This window comes from Scatophagus argus, chromosome 4 (assembly GCF_020382885.2).
Source record: "Scatophagus argus isolate fScaArg1 chromosome 4, fScaArg1.pri, whole genome shotgun sequence".
NCBI lineage: Eukaryota > Metazoa > Chordata > Actinopteri > Scatophagidae > Scatophagus > Scatophagus argus.
Window position 1 is genome coordinate 2,664,828 of NC_058496.1, and position 17,338 is coordinate 2,682,165.

The 17,338-nt window shown below is 47.3% G+C and overlaps 1 protein-coding gene across 3 annotated transcripts in view; it reads left to right on the forward strand.

Moving 5' to 3' along the window:
* Positions 1 to 17,338, forward strand: part of dtx1 (deltex 1, E3 ubiquitin ligase) — a 40,850-nt gene that overhangs the window by 12,614 nt on the left and 10,898 nt on the right. For all 3 annotated transcript variants that reach the window (XM_046386824.1, XM_046386822.1, XM_046386821.1), the window contains exon 3: positions 9,719 to 10,466. In XM_046386824.1, coding sequence (XP_046242780.1) covers positions 9,719 to 10,466 — 748 coding nt within the window. The remainder of the gene's footprint in view (positions 1 to 9,718; positions 10,467 to 17,338) is intronic.

Consider the following 17,338-nt stretch of genomic DNA (forward strand, 5'->3'; position numbering starts at 1 on the left):
TCAGACGTCCTCGTGGACTCAAAGACAAACTGATGTTTGATGTGTTTTTCGCCACAGCTCAGGAGTTTGTGCGCTAAGTCTGGCAGAGTCTCACTCAAATGTCAAACAGGATACAATGACAAAGTGTTGGATTTCACTATCGGATAGACTTTGGTGTGACGTCGTGATGTTTTCTCCCCATTGTTCAACAGCAGAACTCAGGAACAGGTGGGGAGATTGTGACCACATTTCACATGCGGTCACACCCCGCACTGGCGGCCCTCTAAAACTCAATGGTTCGAATCCGTCAAAAAGACTTTGAGCCGACTCATTTAGTCACTTTTGTTTTCTGTCTGTGTCATAGCAGGCAGAGCAACAACCCTGCAGCCTGTAAACTTCACAAACTGAGTCTCAAAGTGACCACAAATGACCAAACTAACCGTGATGGAGGCGGAGGACAGCGAGACTCCAATCTGTTGGCTGCTCCGGCGAGTCGGCTGAACCACCTTTAAAGCAGATGTTTGTGCTTCCTCCCCTCCTGCCGTCCACCGCGATCGTCAGCGGCGTCAGCAGCCGGCAGGGGGACGTCTCAAGGCGTGCTGGGATTTTATAACACACAGATAAGAGGCGCACTTTTACTCTGTCTGACTGTGTGGAAACCAGACGTTTTCACCTCACAGATGATGCAGACAGACATTAAAAGTGAGAGTCTCAGCGGCATAACATGAGACTTACGTTGGCTGATACGGGAGTTAAGTGTGGCGCTGAGCTAAATTCCTTCAAAGTCTTCACTTCACATTATGAGTCTGGACAGACATGGATGCAAACCGCAACTCGTCTGGTTGGCAGAGGCGTACAAGGCGATAATTCTGGTTTGATATGTTGTGTGGTATCACTTGGCAGTTCTGTGTTCAAACTGGACTGATGCCAGAGTTTTTTTTTAAAAACTTGCTCTGTAGCACCCAGGAATAAGAAGTCATCAGTTGGCAGCTGACAAGATGGGAAGAAATGTTGTGATGAAGTAAAAAGCCTCTGTGGTGCACAGGGGATAAGCCGGCAAAAATCCCAGAAAATTAGCAAATGTCATGCCTCAGAAGGAGACGCTCAAGTGTTGTCAGAAGCTGCATCGACCAAATAAGCTGTCACTGTTTTCAGCTTTGCAAGCCAGATCTTTAGTGGAAGAGCTAACATGCCACGCGTTGAAGTGAATCCTCTCTGCTAACAAGAAACCCGTGTGACTGTAACGCCGACGCTTTGGCAGTGCAGGCCCGCGTCACGTGTAGCCGAGGCTGCAGCTTTTCTGTTTCCACCTGGAGCCGACACGCTAACGAGGTTCCTGCTGGACTGGACGCGGTGAGGATGGAGTGGTGTGAAGTGGAAGCGATTCAGGCACGCTCACCTCTTTGGCGTTCTCACACACACACACACACACACACAGTCACATGAACTGTTAGTGGCGGAAAAGTGATTCAGAGAGCATCCTTGGCAGAGCTGAAGCTGCTCGGCTGAGGACGGTCACGACGTGCACAGAGTCAGAAGGTTGTTTCAGGGTCTGTTGCTTCACTGCAGTACAGGAGCTGGCATGTGGACAGGACTGTAACTTCATTTTCTCAAGATTTTCTCTTCTTTTTATCCACGCTGTCTGTTTTTTGCAGACTCTGCATTAGTGCACGGTAAACTGGCCAGCTCGCCGTGCTGGACTGTGGGAAGGTGAAGGCGCTGAGGATGAGGATGGTTGCAGTGGGAGTTAAGCCACTTCCTGTCCACTTTGTCTTGCTGGCAGCAAAACTGTATTAGGGTTTTACTGCAGTGTCCACTTTCTAAGCTTGAGCAGAAGTGAGACATCCTCTTTTTTTTTAATTCTTCTTTGGCAGAAAACCTCCACTTCAGTATCCAATCCCTCCCTCCTTATGTACCAACTTCTTCTCCTCCTCCTCCTTTGTCCTCTTTGGCCCTCCCTCTTCGCTCCCTCCTCCCACCCATCCCTCTGCCTTCTCCCCCCCTCCCCCTTTTGTCCTTCTCTTCCTCTTCTCTTTCCTCTCCTCTCCCATTCCCTCTCTCCTCCATCACCCTCTTTCTCCCCCTGCCTCCCAGCCAGCGGCGGCTCCCCTGGCTTTTGTTCATCCATCACGTTTGCCGACAAAGAGGACGAGGATGCTTGAGGGAATCCGAGTCGCTATTCAGCATACTGTAACTCATTATAAAGAACTGCATTCTGGGAAGACTAAAGTGTCATCTCGGCACAGAAAATGGGCTTTAATGTGTGATTTTGCGAGAGAGGAGCGCGGGAGCTGTGATATTGTAACATATAATGCTGTTAAACCAGCTTAATGCCACACTGTCATCCTCATTATTCTGGTCTCTGATCTGCGGGTATTCATTAATGAGCAGATAATTCTCTTACAGATCTCTCCGACTTTGATGTGCAGGTATGACAACGCCTTTTGAGCAGGCCAGAGCCTCAGCGGTGCATGCGTTTAAATGGGAAGTTGTTATCATATCCACGTAGTATGGGGTCTTTTTGAGCCAGATGTTTTCTCTTGGTGTGTGATGCATTTTTAACGGCTCTGCAGGATTCTGTCTCTTCATCATCTCTGATGGCCAGCATGGGTTGATTGTTTGTGAAGGCCTTTTTGGGAGATGAAAGTCCTCTTTTTTTTTCTTTTTTTTTTCACGCTGTGCTTTGGGGTTTATGTGAAAACATCAAACGTGCTTCAATTATTTTATTTCCCCCATACTGTAGAATTTATTAGCATATTTATCTTGTGCTCACTATTCATATGTAAGATACTCCGAAGGCTGTGGTGATAATTCATGGCCTGTGCTGCTTACAGCTCTGTACGTCTTTTGTTTGAACAAAAGCTGATTAACTGTTAAATGAAATGAAGAACAACTTCCACTGACTGAAAAATAAGAAACCCGTGTACCAAATCGTGTTGCCACAGGAGAGGGCTTACGCTCGTGGTTATGAGGGTTATGAAGCTGGGGAGGAGGTGCAGCCAAGATGGCTTTATAACACTAAGACATTCTTCGACAAGACTTAGCAGGGATTCACGCTGAAAACAGGTGTGTGTGGCTGCCAGTGAGACCAAAGTGAAATCTAACACAGGAATTCCGTCGCCAAAACACCACACAACCAAAAAGATTTTATACCTCCTTCAGCACAACACAGTTTTATTTCTACACCTTTCATGCAAACATACAGTGGCTCACACAGCACAACCAAAACACCGAAACAGACAAAAATAACATCACACAAGTTAACATCATGCAGGACTGAAAGTACCAAGAATAAAACATTAAAACGCTACAGATTATTAAATGAAATAAACATCACGCTTGTTGTGACTATCACGAGGTAGTCAGCACAAAGACAGTTCAGTGTTAGACAAAAATTTAACCTGATAATGGCAGCAAATCAAAAGTCATGGGATCATCAAAATTAACGTCTGCCACTTTAAACATGTTTATTTCACTGGATAAATAAATAATAACAATAAAGATTTCTAAGTGATGCTAGAAAAACACTTCAGCCTCTGGGCTCCGGGAAAACCAAATGTCATCGCAATTTGTTTTGGATCTTTGTTGAGACTTTAAAATAAAAAAAGAAAACGCTAAAGAAAAAGCTGAGGACTCTGGGGGACATTAACATGTGGACCAAACTTTCCCAGTAGAGCTGGACTGATAAACCAGCCAGGACACACTCCAATACTGATCAGCATCAGCCTCAAAACTCCAGTGTCAGTCGGCAATACAATCCAACCAACATCTGATGAGATATTTCAGTCACATTTGAAGAAAGATGAAGGAAGAGTCCACTCTGTTTCATCTGTTGAGGTTCACTGCACACCCTGATTACATTTGTGATGCACGTGTTTTGTTCTACTCCTTTCTCCTTCACTGCACGTCTACGTGAGGAAGTGATTCTCTGTGATTCTCTGAAGGGCTTTCATCTGTTGGAAAAGGAGGACTTTTCTGTTTCATAATTAGAGAGACGTCAGTGTCGATGTAACAGCAGTGCGAAAGGTGTTCGGGGAAGTAAAATTGAGGGAAGATCGAGAACAATGCTGTGGTTTACTGTAACTTGTTTTTCACATTACAAGAAGCCACTGAAGGGGGATGTTGTGTTTCACAGGCGAGACGAGCTGTGGCTGAAGCTCACATGGAAACCGAAGCTCCTGCCGCTGCTGTGATTAATTTCTCATTGTGCGACTGGTGAGAATGTGTGCAAATGAGTTCATCTAGAAAGAGACCCTCACATTCTCTGTTGTTTCACGTCTGAGTTCATTGATCTAAAGTTGATTGTTTCAACACAGTGAAACAGACCTTCTGTCTTCTACACTACACAGACAAAAATATCCAGACACCCCTCTCTATGGGGCTGTTCCTCAAGGTTTGGGCTCGGCCCCTGACTTCCAGTGAAGGGAAATCTTAATGCTTCAGCACACCAAGACATTTTGGACAATGCTATGCTTCCAACTTTGTGGCAACAGTTTGTTGAAGGCCCTTTTCTATTCCAGCATGACTGTGCCCAGTGCACAAAGCAAAGCTCCATAAAGACATGGTTGGATGAGTTTGGTGTGGAAGAACTTGACTGGCCCACACAGAGCCCTGACCTCAACCCCATCCAACACCTTTGGGATGAACTGGAACGGAGATTGTGAGCCAGGCCTTTTGGCCCAACATCAGTGTGTGACCTCACAAATGCTCTGCTGCATGAATGGAAACACTCCAAAGTCTTGTGGAAAGCCTTCCCAGAAGAGTGGAAGCTGTTAGAGCTGCAAAGCTGTCTGTGTGTTTAGAATGAGACGTCATTAAAGTCCCTGTTTGTGAAATGGTCAGGCGTCCCAATATTTTTGTCCTGATAGTGTATGTTGTGAGAACAGGAAAAGTTTACCACCAAACAAACATGTGGCTGAGGTGCAAAACAGAGCATGTCACCAGCGTCTGTTCACAGTGCAGTGATTTAGTGTTGCACTTCAGTAGTTTCAGTGACATTTCAGTTCTCTTCTCACCCTACGCCTTCACAGTAACATACAAATGCAGGTAATATGAAAAGGGTGGGATGCTTTGTACATACTGCTTGTCCTCTCTGTCAGAGGTCTGCCTGTTCTCCTGCAGAGACCATAAATTAGCCAGCTTTAAATACCTCTCAGACAGCACTGAGCCGTATGATGCTGGACCTGTTACTGGCCTCTCTCCTTCTGTAGTTAAAAGGAAAAATGCTGCACTATGTTTTTAATAGGCTCAACGCAGCCCCGGGGAAATAGATGAGGCTTGTCAATTATAGGGATGTATTATAGAGCTTGATCCGGGCGCTTCTCGTCTGCCTCTCCTCCCACAGCAGCAGCAGCAGCAGCAGCAGCAGCAGAGTATTAACTACAAGGTGATGTGGGCTCTGATTCAACCACACAGGCTTCCACTCTCAGTCCAAGAGTTGTGTGAGAGCAGGATGGGGTCCAGTGAGTGACAGAGTGGAAAATGTGAGGAATGGCTCAGCGAGATGGTGCTGGTGAGGAGCCAGGAGAGACGGTGGAGAGCGAGGGGAAAGCTGGCGTCAGCAGCAGATCAGATGAGTTGACTCTGTGCTCAGGGAAAGCAGTAGTAGGAACGTTCACATGCGGGCGACCCCCCCTCCACCACCGCCACCGCCGTCCTCCTCCCACTACTCCCAACCCCAGGGACGGCCTCCAGGACAACAAAACCTTTCCTGAGTTTTACTGTGACAACAAAGGCTGAAAATCATGCATTTTGCTGCAGCTTTTCAGGTGCTGAGCTGTGGTAAGGGGAAAAGAGGGAAGCTTTGTGGGGGCGCTGATGGAGGGCAGCAGTAACTGCATTCATGTCAACACAAGCGGTGACAATCATATTTTATTTTGAAGCCACTTAAATCATATCATGAGTCCATTTTTGTACTCAACGTCAAAATATCAAAATGTCTGAAGTGCACGACGAGTGGCTTGGCTACTGATCTGAACAAACTGCTAGCTGCTGTTGGAGTGAATTTCATTGCACATTCACATCAGGAGCAGGCGAGGGCTTCGGACCCAAATAATAATCTGACAATCTGTCAGTCAGCTCAGGAAGCTGCTCCCAGCCAGGCTGAAAAGACAAGCGATGCCCCGGAGGCTAACGGCTAACGTGAATAGCTAGGAGGAAGGTGGCATCAGTGCAGGAGACGCATGATGTTGATAACAGCAAAGGCGTTCTGCATGCGTCGATGCAGGAGAGAAATAAAGCACATTCAATTTTCAGAGGCCCATTTTTTTTGTGTGGCCAGGCCTGGGCTGCACATCACAGTTTCCATTAAGGGTGTTTTTATCACACTTTCCTGTGTGACCGCAGGGGTGTTAGAGTGAGAGGCACACACACATCAATAACCTCGGTGACAGATTTAGATTTAGGATTTACTGCTCACTGTGTGGACTGAAGCGGTTTTGCCTCGTAGATGAGCTCTAGCAAAGAGAGATTCGGTCCCTCTGTGTCAAAGGCACAATTTCACTTCTTCTTTTTTCCTTATCAGTTATTTTGTGTGACTACAGCATGCAAGAGTTGTTAATAATAATGACAATGATGATCATGTTTTGTGTCTACTAAAACTTTGCCAGACTACACTGTCTGCCTTTGAAATATGCAGCAGTATACAGATAGCACATGTGCTTTAATTGGCTTACGGCTCTGAAAAAGCATCCACAAAGCATCAGCCTGCCGATCTGCTGTCTTTCCCAGCAGCAGGCCTCTGAGGGCACTCAAGGATGTTACAATGTAATGTTACATGTCCTTCCATGTAAGAGAGTGAATCAGAGAGACCTTCCTTCACCTCCAGAGGAAAGCAAAGCTGTCAAGGAAGGAGATTGGCGTGGTCTCATATAGCGAACACGACTGCAGGAAGTCAACCTAAGATGTGAGAGGGCAGCCAAGCTCATCCTGAACCCACCTGGCCCTGTGTGACGGCGGGGTTAGAGTCCCACTGCGAGGCCTGACGTGGCAATGCATCACACAGCCACAGCTCACCCGAGGGTAACCACACTGGTGTCGGGCAAGGACAGCTTGAGGACATCATGGGAGCGAGGACGAGAGGAAGTGAGAGGAGGACAGGAAAGATGACTGCAGAAGGCACACAGGGTCAGACAGGAAGTGGCCACTCTCGCTTGGTTTCCTGTTAGGAAGAGCAGAGGCTCACGGGGAGGACATGAACAATCCCAGTCCTGGTTTTGGCAGGGGCAGGCACATGGCGGTTAGCAGAGTTCCAGGCCGTGTGTTTTGAATCAGACTTCCCACATGAAGCCTCAGGACTCTTATGTTGCAGAACAATGCAAGCATGTTTCAGTTGGTAACAATACTGTTACACTTCAACCCAAAAATACATGGTTCTTCATCTTACCTGTAGTGTTTATCCATGTAGACTGTTTTGGTTTGAGCTGCAGAGCTTTGGAGGTGTGGGCTGTGGAGACGTTTGCCTTCTCTTGAACATATTGGAACTAGATGACACTTAACTTGTGATGCCCAAAACACCAAAAAATACATCTGAAAAACTCAACAGCAACATCCCTTTTCAGAAATTAACATTTGTTTTTGTGAGGATTAAAGAAGAAATATCAAACTTGTTAATTAGTAAAATGGCCACAAGTTGTCATAAACTGGAATTATATAAAGACATTTGGCACTGAGTAATTATCAGAGGCATCTGATTTTCTGAAACCTGAAACCGGGTTCAAAAGCTCGAGTTTTTATGGTTAGCTAAGTGTTGAGGATTCTGAAAATGCATTCAGAACAGCAGTAAGTCTTGTTAAACAATTTACACTCATCTCAGACAAGATAAGATAAGATAAGATAAGCTAAGTTAATCCTTACTAGTCCCACAGTGGGGAAATTTACAAATTTATTTTCCTGAAAATCTGCTGAAATACATACAGCAGAGTCACAAACTGGGGCTGAGTGGCTCAGGTGCCCCCCTCCTCTTTAACCATTGATGAAATGTGACTACCAACCTGCCATCCCTCTGAGCCCACTGGACTGAGCTGCTGTGCCAGGCCTCTCATGAACAATTACCAGCACTAATACGCTTTCAAAGACCGACGCCGCTCATGTCCCCTCACCGAAGTCGAGATGTTTAAATTGATGCCTGGGAATAAAACATCTCCACATATTTAAATATTTATGAAACTTGTGTTAAACTTACCACTGAGCAAGACTGTGAAGAGCTGCGCCGCCATCGATCGTGGCCAGAAACACGCAGCCATCAAAGTGTTGAGCGTAATGCATCCCCGAGGAGCCACAGCGATAAAGGGTCCAGACTTGTGGTGTGCGGGGCACTTAAAGTACAGGGGAAATTACTAACTTTCAGGAAATCAGTGAGTGTTTTATTTTGAAATCCATTTAGGAAAATCATGACTATTTTTGTCTTTGGAGAAAATCTAAGAAATCAAGCAAGCTGTGAGAGAGCAGGCATGGACGCAACTGGCAGAGAAAGTTATGCATGGCTGGCTGACTGAAGACGTGAGAGACTCAGGCAGCTGGCTCACTGAGCAGTCATCTGTGAGTGTGAGTGTGTGTGTGTGTGTGTGTGTGTGTGCGTGCGTGTGTGTGTGGTTCTCAGCCGGTCCAAATGAAATTAGCCGTCAAGCCGAGTCTTTTAGCAGCAGTATGCAGCAGAGACTCAAGGTCAGACTTGCTGATTCTGCTGATGCATTTTATTCTCTGGTGCCAGCACCGAGCTGCCGGATGAGGGGTTACCTCTGCAGCCCACCAACCCCTCTAGTCATTCCCACACACATCCATCCCCTGCACACACTCCCATCCCTCCATTATCACCCCGGTCCTCCCTGGCAGGGGTGTGCATTTATGCGTTAAATTAGGTGGGGGAAGGAGGGGCGGATGGTCTCCGCCGAGCGCAGGAGTGCCTGGATACCCTTGCTGACGTGCAGCGGGGAGATGGATCGGCTAAGGTGTCCTGATTTCCCATGTGACTACAGTAATTGTGTTATAATGGAGGTGGGAGCAGAGTGGCCATCAGCAGAGGGACGGAGGCACAAAGCTCGCGGTCTTCCTGTCACCATGCGCGATGAGACAGGAGGAGCTTGTGGGTGTGATGCCCTGAAAGGCCATGCATGCAGTTTAATACGCAGTCAGAGCTTCTCGCAGTTTGCAGCAGGTAGCAGTGAAGTGTTGACACTCCATCTCCAGCAGTCGGTCGGATTGCTGACTTGAGAGCCTGGAACTGAAGGAACATTAAAATCTTCCCTCAGACTAATGTCACCATTAAAGTACAGACACTTTTTCTGATTTATCTCCGACACAAATATGTCAAATATTAATTTTACGCAAGATCTCAATTCCTTCCTGTTGACAAAGCAGTTAAGTAGAATAAATTAAGCTAAAAATTAAAGTTTGTGTAGGAAACCATATTGACATCATCAGAATTAAAGATGATTCCTTTTTTAATGTCTCTTGCAAGTCCCCAAGTTTTATAATAGTGACTAAATGTGCACTTTTAATGACGGAGTCTCTAATGCGGCCACAGGAGTCTAAGATGCAGAACATGGTGCAGATGTTTATTGGCGGTCCCTTCTGCTTTGAGCGGCCTGCTTGTACAGACACGAGTAGTAGCTGAGCATAACAAATGGTCTGAAAAGCCAGCTTGACTCACGCAGGTGGATTCACTCTCGTATGTGCTGTAGCAGTGAGAACCAGAGCGACTGTCCTCATGATCTTTCTCCCCTCTGTATCTTTCTTTTAGGCACCATGAGACCAGTGCAGAGGAACTTCTACGAGCCGTCGTCTGCCCCGGGGAAAGGGGTGGTGTGGGAGTGGGAGAACGACAACGGCTCGTGGACGCCCTACGACATGGAGATCTGCGTGACCATCCAGAACGCCTATGAGAAGCAGCACCCCTGGCTTGACCTGACCTCTCTGGGATTCTGCTACCTCATCGACTTCAACAGCATGGCTCAGACCAACAGGCAGAGCCAGCGCAAGCGACGCCTGCGGAGACGCATGGACCTGGCCTACCCCCTCATCATGGGTTCCATCCCCAAGTCGCAGTCCTGGCCGGTGGGAGCCAGCTCCGGCCAGCCCTGCTCCTGCCAGCAGTGCATCCTGGTCAACAGCACGAGAGCCGCCTCTAACGCCATTCTGGCCTCTCAGCGGCGTAAGCTCTACGGAGGCACAACGGGCAACCCGGGTGCTGCAGGAACTCTCACTGTGGTGCGGCAGAGCAACACCTTTGCTGGGACGTCCTTATGGTCCCCGACATCCGCCTCCTCCGGCACCAACAACAATAACATAAGTGTGGGAGGTGGGCAAGCCAAAGCTGAGCAGGTGCAGTTGCCGCTATCCTCTGCCAACTTCCCTTGTTCCCCCGTGATGGCATCTCTTTCATCCGCCCATGGCCACCACGCTCTCACCATCAACGGACAGAACAACCTGAACCGTCCGGGCACCCAGCGCATGTCCATGGGCACTGCCAGAGGAGCCATCCCACCAGGGTAATGATGTTTGCAGTGCTGCACTCCCCTTATTTTCTTGTCTGGATTTCCTGCAGTAACCTGATTCAGTTGAATTTACGGTTCGGCTGAGGCGATGAGGGGATGTTTCCGCTTGTGTTCTCCACAGAGCTTCAGCCTGCATGTGTCTGGTGTGTTGTACTCTGTCATTCTCTCTCTCTCTCTCTCTGCTCATTTACGGCTCCTCTCATTAACGTGCCGATCAATGGATCGGCAGAAAAAGCCTCCTGATTCTGCTCTATGTGCCTTCTCTTTCGTATGCGTGTTTGCCATGGTTACCGCTTCATAATGAGCTTACATGGGCCCCGATAGGCGTGAAATACTGCAGCTCCTCTCATCATTCTGCCGCTTCGGCTTTGAACTAATTTGTTACTATCACATCACGGCGTGCTTGTTGTGTCACGGGATGTGAAAGAGTCTGACGTCGTCTCGTAGGGTATCTGGATCTGTGTGTGTGTAGCTCTCGGGTAGCTGTGGAAACCTATTTGCCATGGAGGCAGAGCTCCACTGGGGAAGAATGAATAATGGATCAAGGAAAAATGGGAGCTTCAGCAGAGCGCTCTGACCTCTGAGCGATTCAGCAAAAGGAGGCGAGGAAAAGAAGTGTGTCTAGCGTTGTAACCGATACTTCAGCCCCCTATCCTGCTTTCTTTTACTAAAATAAACCCTCTCCTGATCTAATTTGATTCCATTTTGTTCTCGTCGCTCATGGGGAGAGACACACTTACCGCATGTTTGAATAATACCGTCCTTCACCCGGGCACACTTTCTGTGGCCTAATTCTGTGTCACTGAAAGGAAAGGGTTTTGGTTCATCATAGCAGGCCATGACCTTGTTTCACACAGTGCAGGAGCAGGTGGGAAATGACGTGTCCCTGTGCCAAAAAGGTATGTGTGATAGAGGAAAGCAGCATAGGATGAGTCTGTATTTCAAGAATTCAGGGAAAGCTCAGGTGTGTGCAGAGCTGTGACTTTTTCACCTCTCAGCGTGGAGGGTTTCAGGAGAGCCGGAGTGAGTGAGCGCCAGCGAAAGAGGAAGAGGCAGCGAGCGGTGAGATGTCTGTTCCCAGGCGAGTGGCTCAACATACAGGATGAATGTGGTTAACGTGCGCACAACAGGACATGAGAACAAACACGCACACACACACACACAGAAATGTGAACTCCCTTGTAAATTCCCACAGACCAATGACAGAGGAACCCACACAGAATGTAAAACATCAGATCTGTTTTTCACACACTCACACCCTGATGTACCTGCTGTGGGTACAGGGCCAGTACACGGCACGCTGTGACTTATTTACACCAGTGCACAAACACCCATACTCTGATCACCAGCCTGTTCCTGCTGTGTGAACATGTGAACGGTTACGACTTCAGAAAAACACTCTGATTGATGTCATCTTTGCATAAGCTAACACAGCACAGTATGTTTTTATGAGCCGTGTATCATCAGTCTGCAGATCAAATATTGATCTTTTTATTGTTCCAAGAAGCCACTGTGAGTGGGGATGGTTGAGTTGTTTCACGCATCCGTTTTGTTTGCACGAGTATCATAAGTGGCGCCATCTGCTGGTTCATGTGAACACGTCAGTCTCCTCACCGCACTGACACAGCCTACCACTTCCTGCCTGTACATGTTATCTGCTGTGATCTGAGGACCTGTGAAAACATATAGCTGCGACTGTTGCAGGCTGCCATTGATTTTTTTTCTCTTGAATTATCACACTGTTGCTTGCGCCAGAAACACAAAAGGCACAAAAAGGTTGGTGTCTCTCTTATTTACCTTCCAGTAACACATACAGCATGGCTGCCATGAAAGATTATTTTCATTACTGATTAATCTGATAATAACTTTCTCGATTAAGTGGTAGAATCGTGACTTGTGAAAAGCGCTCGGTGACACCAGCTGTCACTGAAGGTGTTGGGTGAAGCGAAGTACATGCTGATGCATCTGTGACACTGCAGGCTTCATCAAAACGTTTCACTGTTGATGGTCAGTAAGGTGTGATGCATTTGCATGCGTTGAAAAGAATCTGTGCTGATTCATAAGCGATTAATGAGCAGACTATGAGGCCTTATGACAGCTGATTGCTGAGGTGTGTACAGGTGACTATAGATAGTCATAATGCATTATAATCCCCATCAGTTAACCTCTAGTTTCTAACCAGTTTAGACACTTGATCTGTTTACACACCAGCCTCCACCAACCGGTGCCCACAGGAGGAGTTCAAGTGGTTGACAAATGCATTAATAAACATTCATGTCTGCTTACAACCACACTGTAGTGTAAACATTTATTAAATGCTTACATGCTGTTTATAAATGTTGAGCAGAGGACGGCTAAAGTGAAGTGACAGAGGTCTAAAACAAAATTCTGTGAAAAATTTTGGTGAGATGAAATAAAACGTGAACCGCAGTCTCTCGATATGAGATGTCTTGCCACGATATGATAATATTAGTCATAATAATCTAATGTTGTGTCATCTGTCTGTCTTAAAGATAATGAAACTTGAATGAACAGAAACAATTTCACAAGCTCTCTGGGGATTTTTCTCAGGTCAAACCACTTCCTCGTGCACTTTCTTCATGCACTTTGGTGTTTACTGAAGATCTGTGCAGCGTTTCCTCACACAGAAGTACAGTGCAGAGTTGCTTCCTGTGCAAAGCCTGATCACATGGAGAAAAGTGAAAGATGACACTGAGGAAGATGAAGAAGTCCAGTCTTCTTTAGACTGTGTGTGTGTGTGTGTGTGTGTGTGTGTGTGTGTGTGTGCGCGCGCGCGCAGGCTGCTGTTGTCTGTGTTTCCTCCTGACTGGAGGGCCACACATCAGTGTCCCTCAGTGGGCTGCAGCTCTGCTCTGCTCTGCCGCTGACCAGAGGATAAAAATTAATATTGAAATTGATGAATAAATCATGAGAACTCATGTGGACCAAACTGATGCAATTTGGAAATTCTCGCTGTCATTAACGCTTATTCTCTGGGCATTTCAGGTGCGTTGTAAAGCGCGTTACCCACATTGTAAACACCCCTGGGCGCGGGGGGTGGGGGGCTTCCTCCTGCTGCCCACATCAATATACAATCAAGCAGTTCTCTCCCCTCCAGCCCCCCTTTCACCGTCTTTATGGTGCATAATAAACAGATGAGGAGATATTAGTCCTCCGTCAGCACTTTCCTAACTAGGCCTAATGTGGTCTCTCTATTTGGGGAATCACATCGCTCTCAGTCTGATTAAGTCCTCCCGGAAATTCCCCTCAGGGAAGGACGGCCAGCACAGAGGAGAGAAGGCGACCCCCGCACCCTGACCCGACACAGGCCGTAATTAATGTAGTGTTAATGGGTTAGGTGAGTAGGAGCTGGATTTATCACTTAATTTGTTTCAGGTCACAAATGACAGCATTAGACATAAAAAATGCCACCGCGGGAGATCCTTTAGCAGAGAAGATGGACAGAAGGGAGCGAAGAAGCCAACACGGGTCAGGAGGGAGAGAGAAATTAGAGTTGGCAGGGCGAAAGAAGCGCAGAGGTGACGAGGCTCAGTGCGCTTCGCTGAGGCTCAGTGCGCTTCGCTGAGTGCGCCCTTGTCAAAACTTGAGTGCTGGATCTGCAGTGTCGGAGAGGGAAAAGGTCTGCTCTTGTTTACGCCGATGAGGAGGTCTAATTACGTGCGAGAACTGAGCAGGAGCCAACAGAGCGTATTGCTCAGGATCACTGGATACGCTTCAGATTGATTTTTTTTCTTTTAGCTTAAAAATTACAGTTTGTTAATGACAAATGATACAGACTCCACTTTGCACTCGTGGAGAACAGTGATGATGGTGTGTTCAGACAAATGAGAGAGCGAGGAGAGCTGAAGCCAGAGTTAAACCCCTGAAGTCATCCAGCGTTAGTGATGGGCAGCAGGCTGAGAGGCGGTGGCTCAGGGCGGGGTGAGCGCCTCCAGAGGGGCGCATTTCCAAAAGAAAACACGCCAGGACAGGAAGAGAGCTGCAGAACGAGATGCGCGGTGCGCTCGCAGGCCACAGGTTGACTGGCTTGTGTTGTGCAAGCACAAATCGTGCAGCGCAGGAGATAAGAAATCTCAAGCTTAGCAGACGTAATGAGGTACAGCGCAATGGGGAAACTGTTTGCAGGATGTGGATCTGTGCGTTTAGTAAAAAAATCAACCGCTGTGGATGAGTGTGTTAGCCTGTTTCTTTCAGGCTAGCAGATAATGATCGTCAGAAGCTGCTGCTGCTGCTGCTGCTGCTGCTGATTGTTATTTTGGTCGTTGCGGGGTCACGCAGTGCGCAGCTGTTTCATCAACGTTGCATATTTATGATGCAGCAGCGGCTGATAGTGAGATGTTTGCTGGGACGGGAAAGCAATGAAGATGAGAGGTGTTGCTAATTAATGCCATGATATGGATTCCTGATGGTGTGTGTGTGCTTACAGGAGTGTGCGCACTGAGAAGGTGTGAAGGGCTCTCATGGTGTGCTGTCCCATTTCATCTGCTAATGGAAACTGTTTTGATCACAGCGCTCTCCGTGAACAACCTAAATAATACAAGCGCTCATAAGGGGGGTCTTCTCGGCATGTTTTGATGAGGTTTCGGCCTAAGTGCGTGTTTAAATGAAGGAGGAGCTCTCCCACCGGGCACCACCTTATTTGTTTTGTTTATCGAGTAGGAGTCGAATATGTGAGGTGTCACTTCCTCCAGCCCCCCCTCACCCTTCAGACGGGCACAATCAGCTGCCATCCTGTGTCTGGTGCTCTCACTGAGCGATGGGCAGCTGTGTGCCGTGAAGTATCAACGCCTTAGTTTTTAATTTTTGTTCACCCACTAATTCCTCCACTGCGGCTGAAGGTGTGAAGTCACTGGCAGTCGAAACTAAACCCTGCAGCCACAGTCTTTCACACTTCTGAACTCGACTTTCTGACATGAGGTGTCACAGCTGCACATCGCTGTACTTCGATTTATTTGATCCTGGAGTTCAGTCCAGTGCTGTGAGACGCAGTGTGTCTTGGTCCCTACCAGAGATGCGATGGGACCCTTCAGCCAGGCCTCGCTGAAGGGCCTCCCCTCCCCTGGCACAGGAACAGAGGCTCTGGCTAATACCAAAGCTGTCTCTTGATGCGGATTTGTGAAGCGCCTGGGAGCTGCAGGGCCAGTCGCTTCATGGTCAAAGAGCAGAGAGATTTGGAAGTGTGAGTGCAGTGCTGTGGTGTGTGTGTGTGTGTGTGTGAGATAAGCTGAGATAACTAACAAGTGACTCATTCCATGTGACTTTCATCTAGATTTTCTCGAGCAGGTAGCTGATGGCCCTTGTTCCAGTTTCAGTAAATGTGACTAATGGGATTCTCCATACTTTTGATGACCAGGTGTCTGCTTTGGGGTGGCTGGAGGGCAGAGTCATTAAAACATATACATGTAGTATGTTAGCAGTGGCACCATGGAGCAGCTTTTTCACGTACTTTACACAATCACAAGCCGTATGGCTGCCAGCCGCGTGGGGCAGGAGTGCAGATGTGTGGTGGGATGAATAAACTGTGTAGATTTACAACACGATTCAAAAAATCAGCATAAAGAGATTTTCATTATGAAGATGATAGAAAAATATCCCAAGTTAACTCCTGCATTTAATGTTTTTAAATCATTTTGATTTAGCTTAGCGTGTGAGCATGTCGACCATATGAAAGCCAACCGATGTGAATCTGCCGTGAAGCAGTGTTGCAGCGGAGGAAAAGTGAACACAGCAGGTTTCAAAAATATCACAATTAGCTGATCTTCTCTGAATTGTTTGGTCACCTGGAGGCAGCTCAGCAAGGTACAAGGACAACACTGGAATGTCATCATCTTATAGCTGATAGGACGCATGGCTTCTGGATGTAGAAATGGATGACGCTTCTCCACTTCCTCCCACAGAAATGAAGCCAAAACATCTCAGAAACGAGCACGGCCACTGGAGTTTTTAGCTTGCCGTGTGTCCCATCTGCTAACCAAACTCAGATTAAGAGTGACTGGCTGAACGCAACACGTAGACAGAACTTGTTTACGGAACACTTTGAAAGAGGCTACAATGACACAGTAAACACCACTCACAGTAGCTTTACTGTGGATGCTCGAAACGCGTGTGAGATTTGACCTGACGCTCTAAACGATTAGAGTCTAATCGTTTCACATCCAGTTCACATCCGGTACGATTTTCTTCTTGCTTCTCGGCTGAATTCTAACGTGATTTATATTATATCGCTTGCAACTGTGGCTCTAATGAGGCCAACATTTCCATCAGATTGTTAGTTGAGTTGCTTTTAACCTGACGAGCTCTGCACTTCTGTGGCTCTTGCTGCAGGCCGCAGACTCACTGACTTGCTCATGTTAATGCCTCGAGTGCTTTCGTCCGCTCCGCTCTGCAGATCTTGAGGAGTGCGCAAGTCAACTGTCTTTGTCGTCTGAGTTTGCCACGAACTCCAGCCTCTCCAGATGTCACCCCGAATCAGGCTCCGCTGCTTTGTGCTTTGTACATGAGTCAAGCTGTCTCATCCCATTGCAGTTGTCTCTGTCTCTGTGGTGGAGCACATGTGACATTTTTAACTCGAGTGTTTTTGTGGTGTGCAAAGCGGAACGAGCTGCTGTTTTCTCAACTGTGGCATAAAAGACAGCGGTGCACAATCGGGACTACTTACTGTCCATTTTAGAGGTCACAGGACCACTTAAAGAATGTGAAGAATCTAGATTTTGTTTTCCAAAATGAATAAGAATGGACTGCACCCTGAGCCACGCAGAGCACCAGTGTTTTATATAATCAGTGTTTTGTGTGGACTCTAGTGTCTCTGACTGGCCACTGGAGGCACTTTAGAAACATCAGTCCTT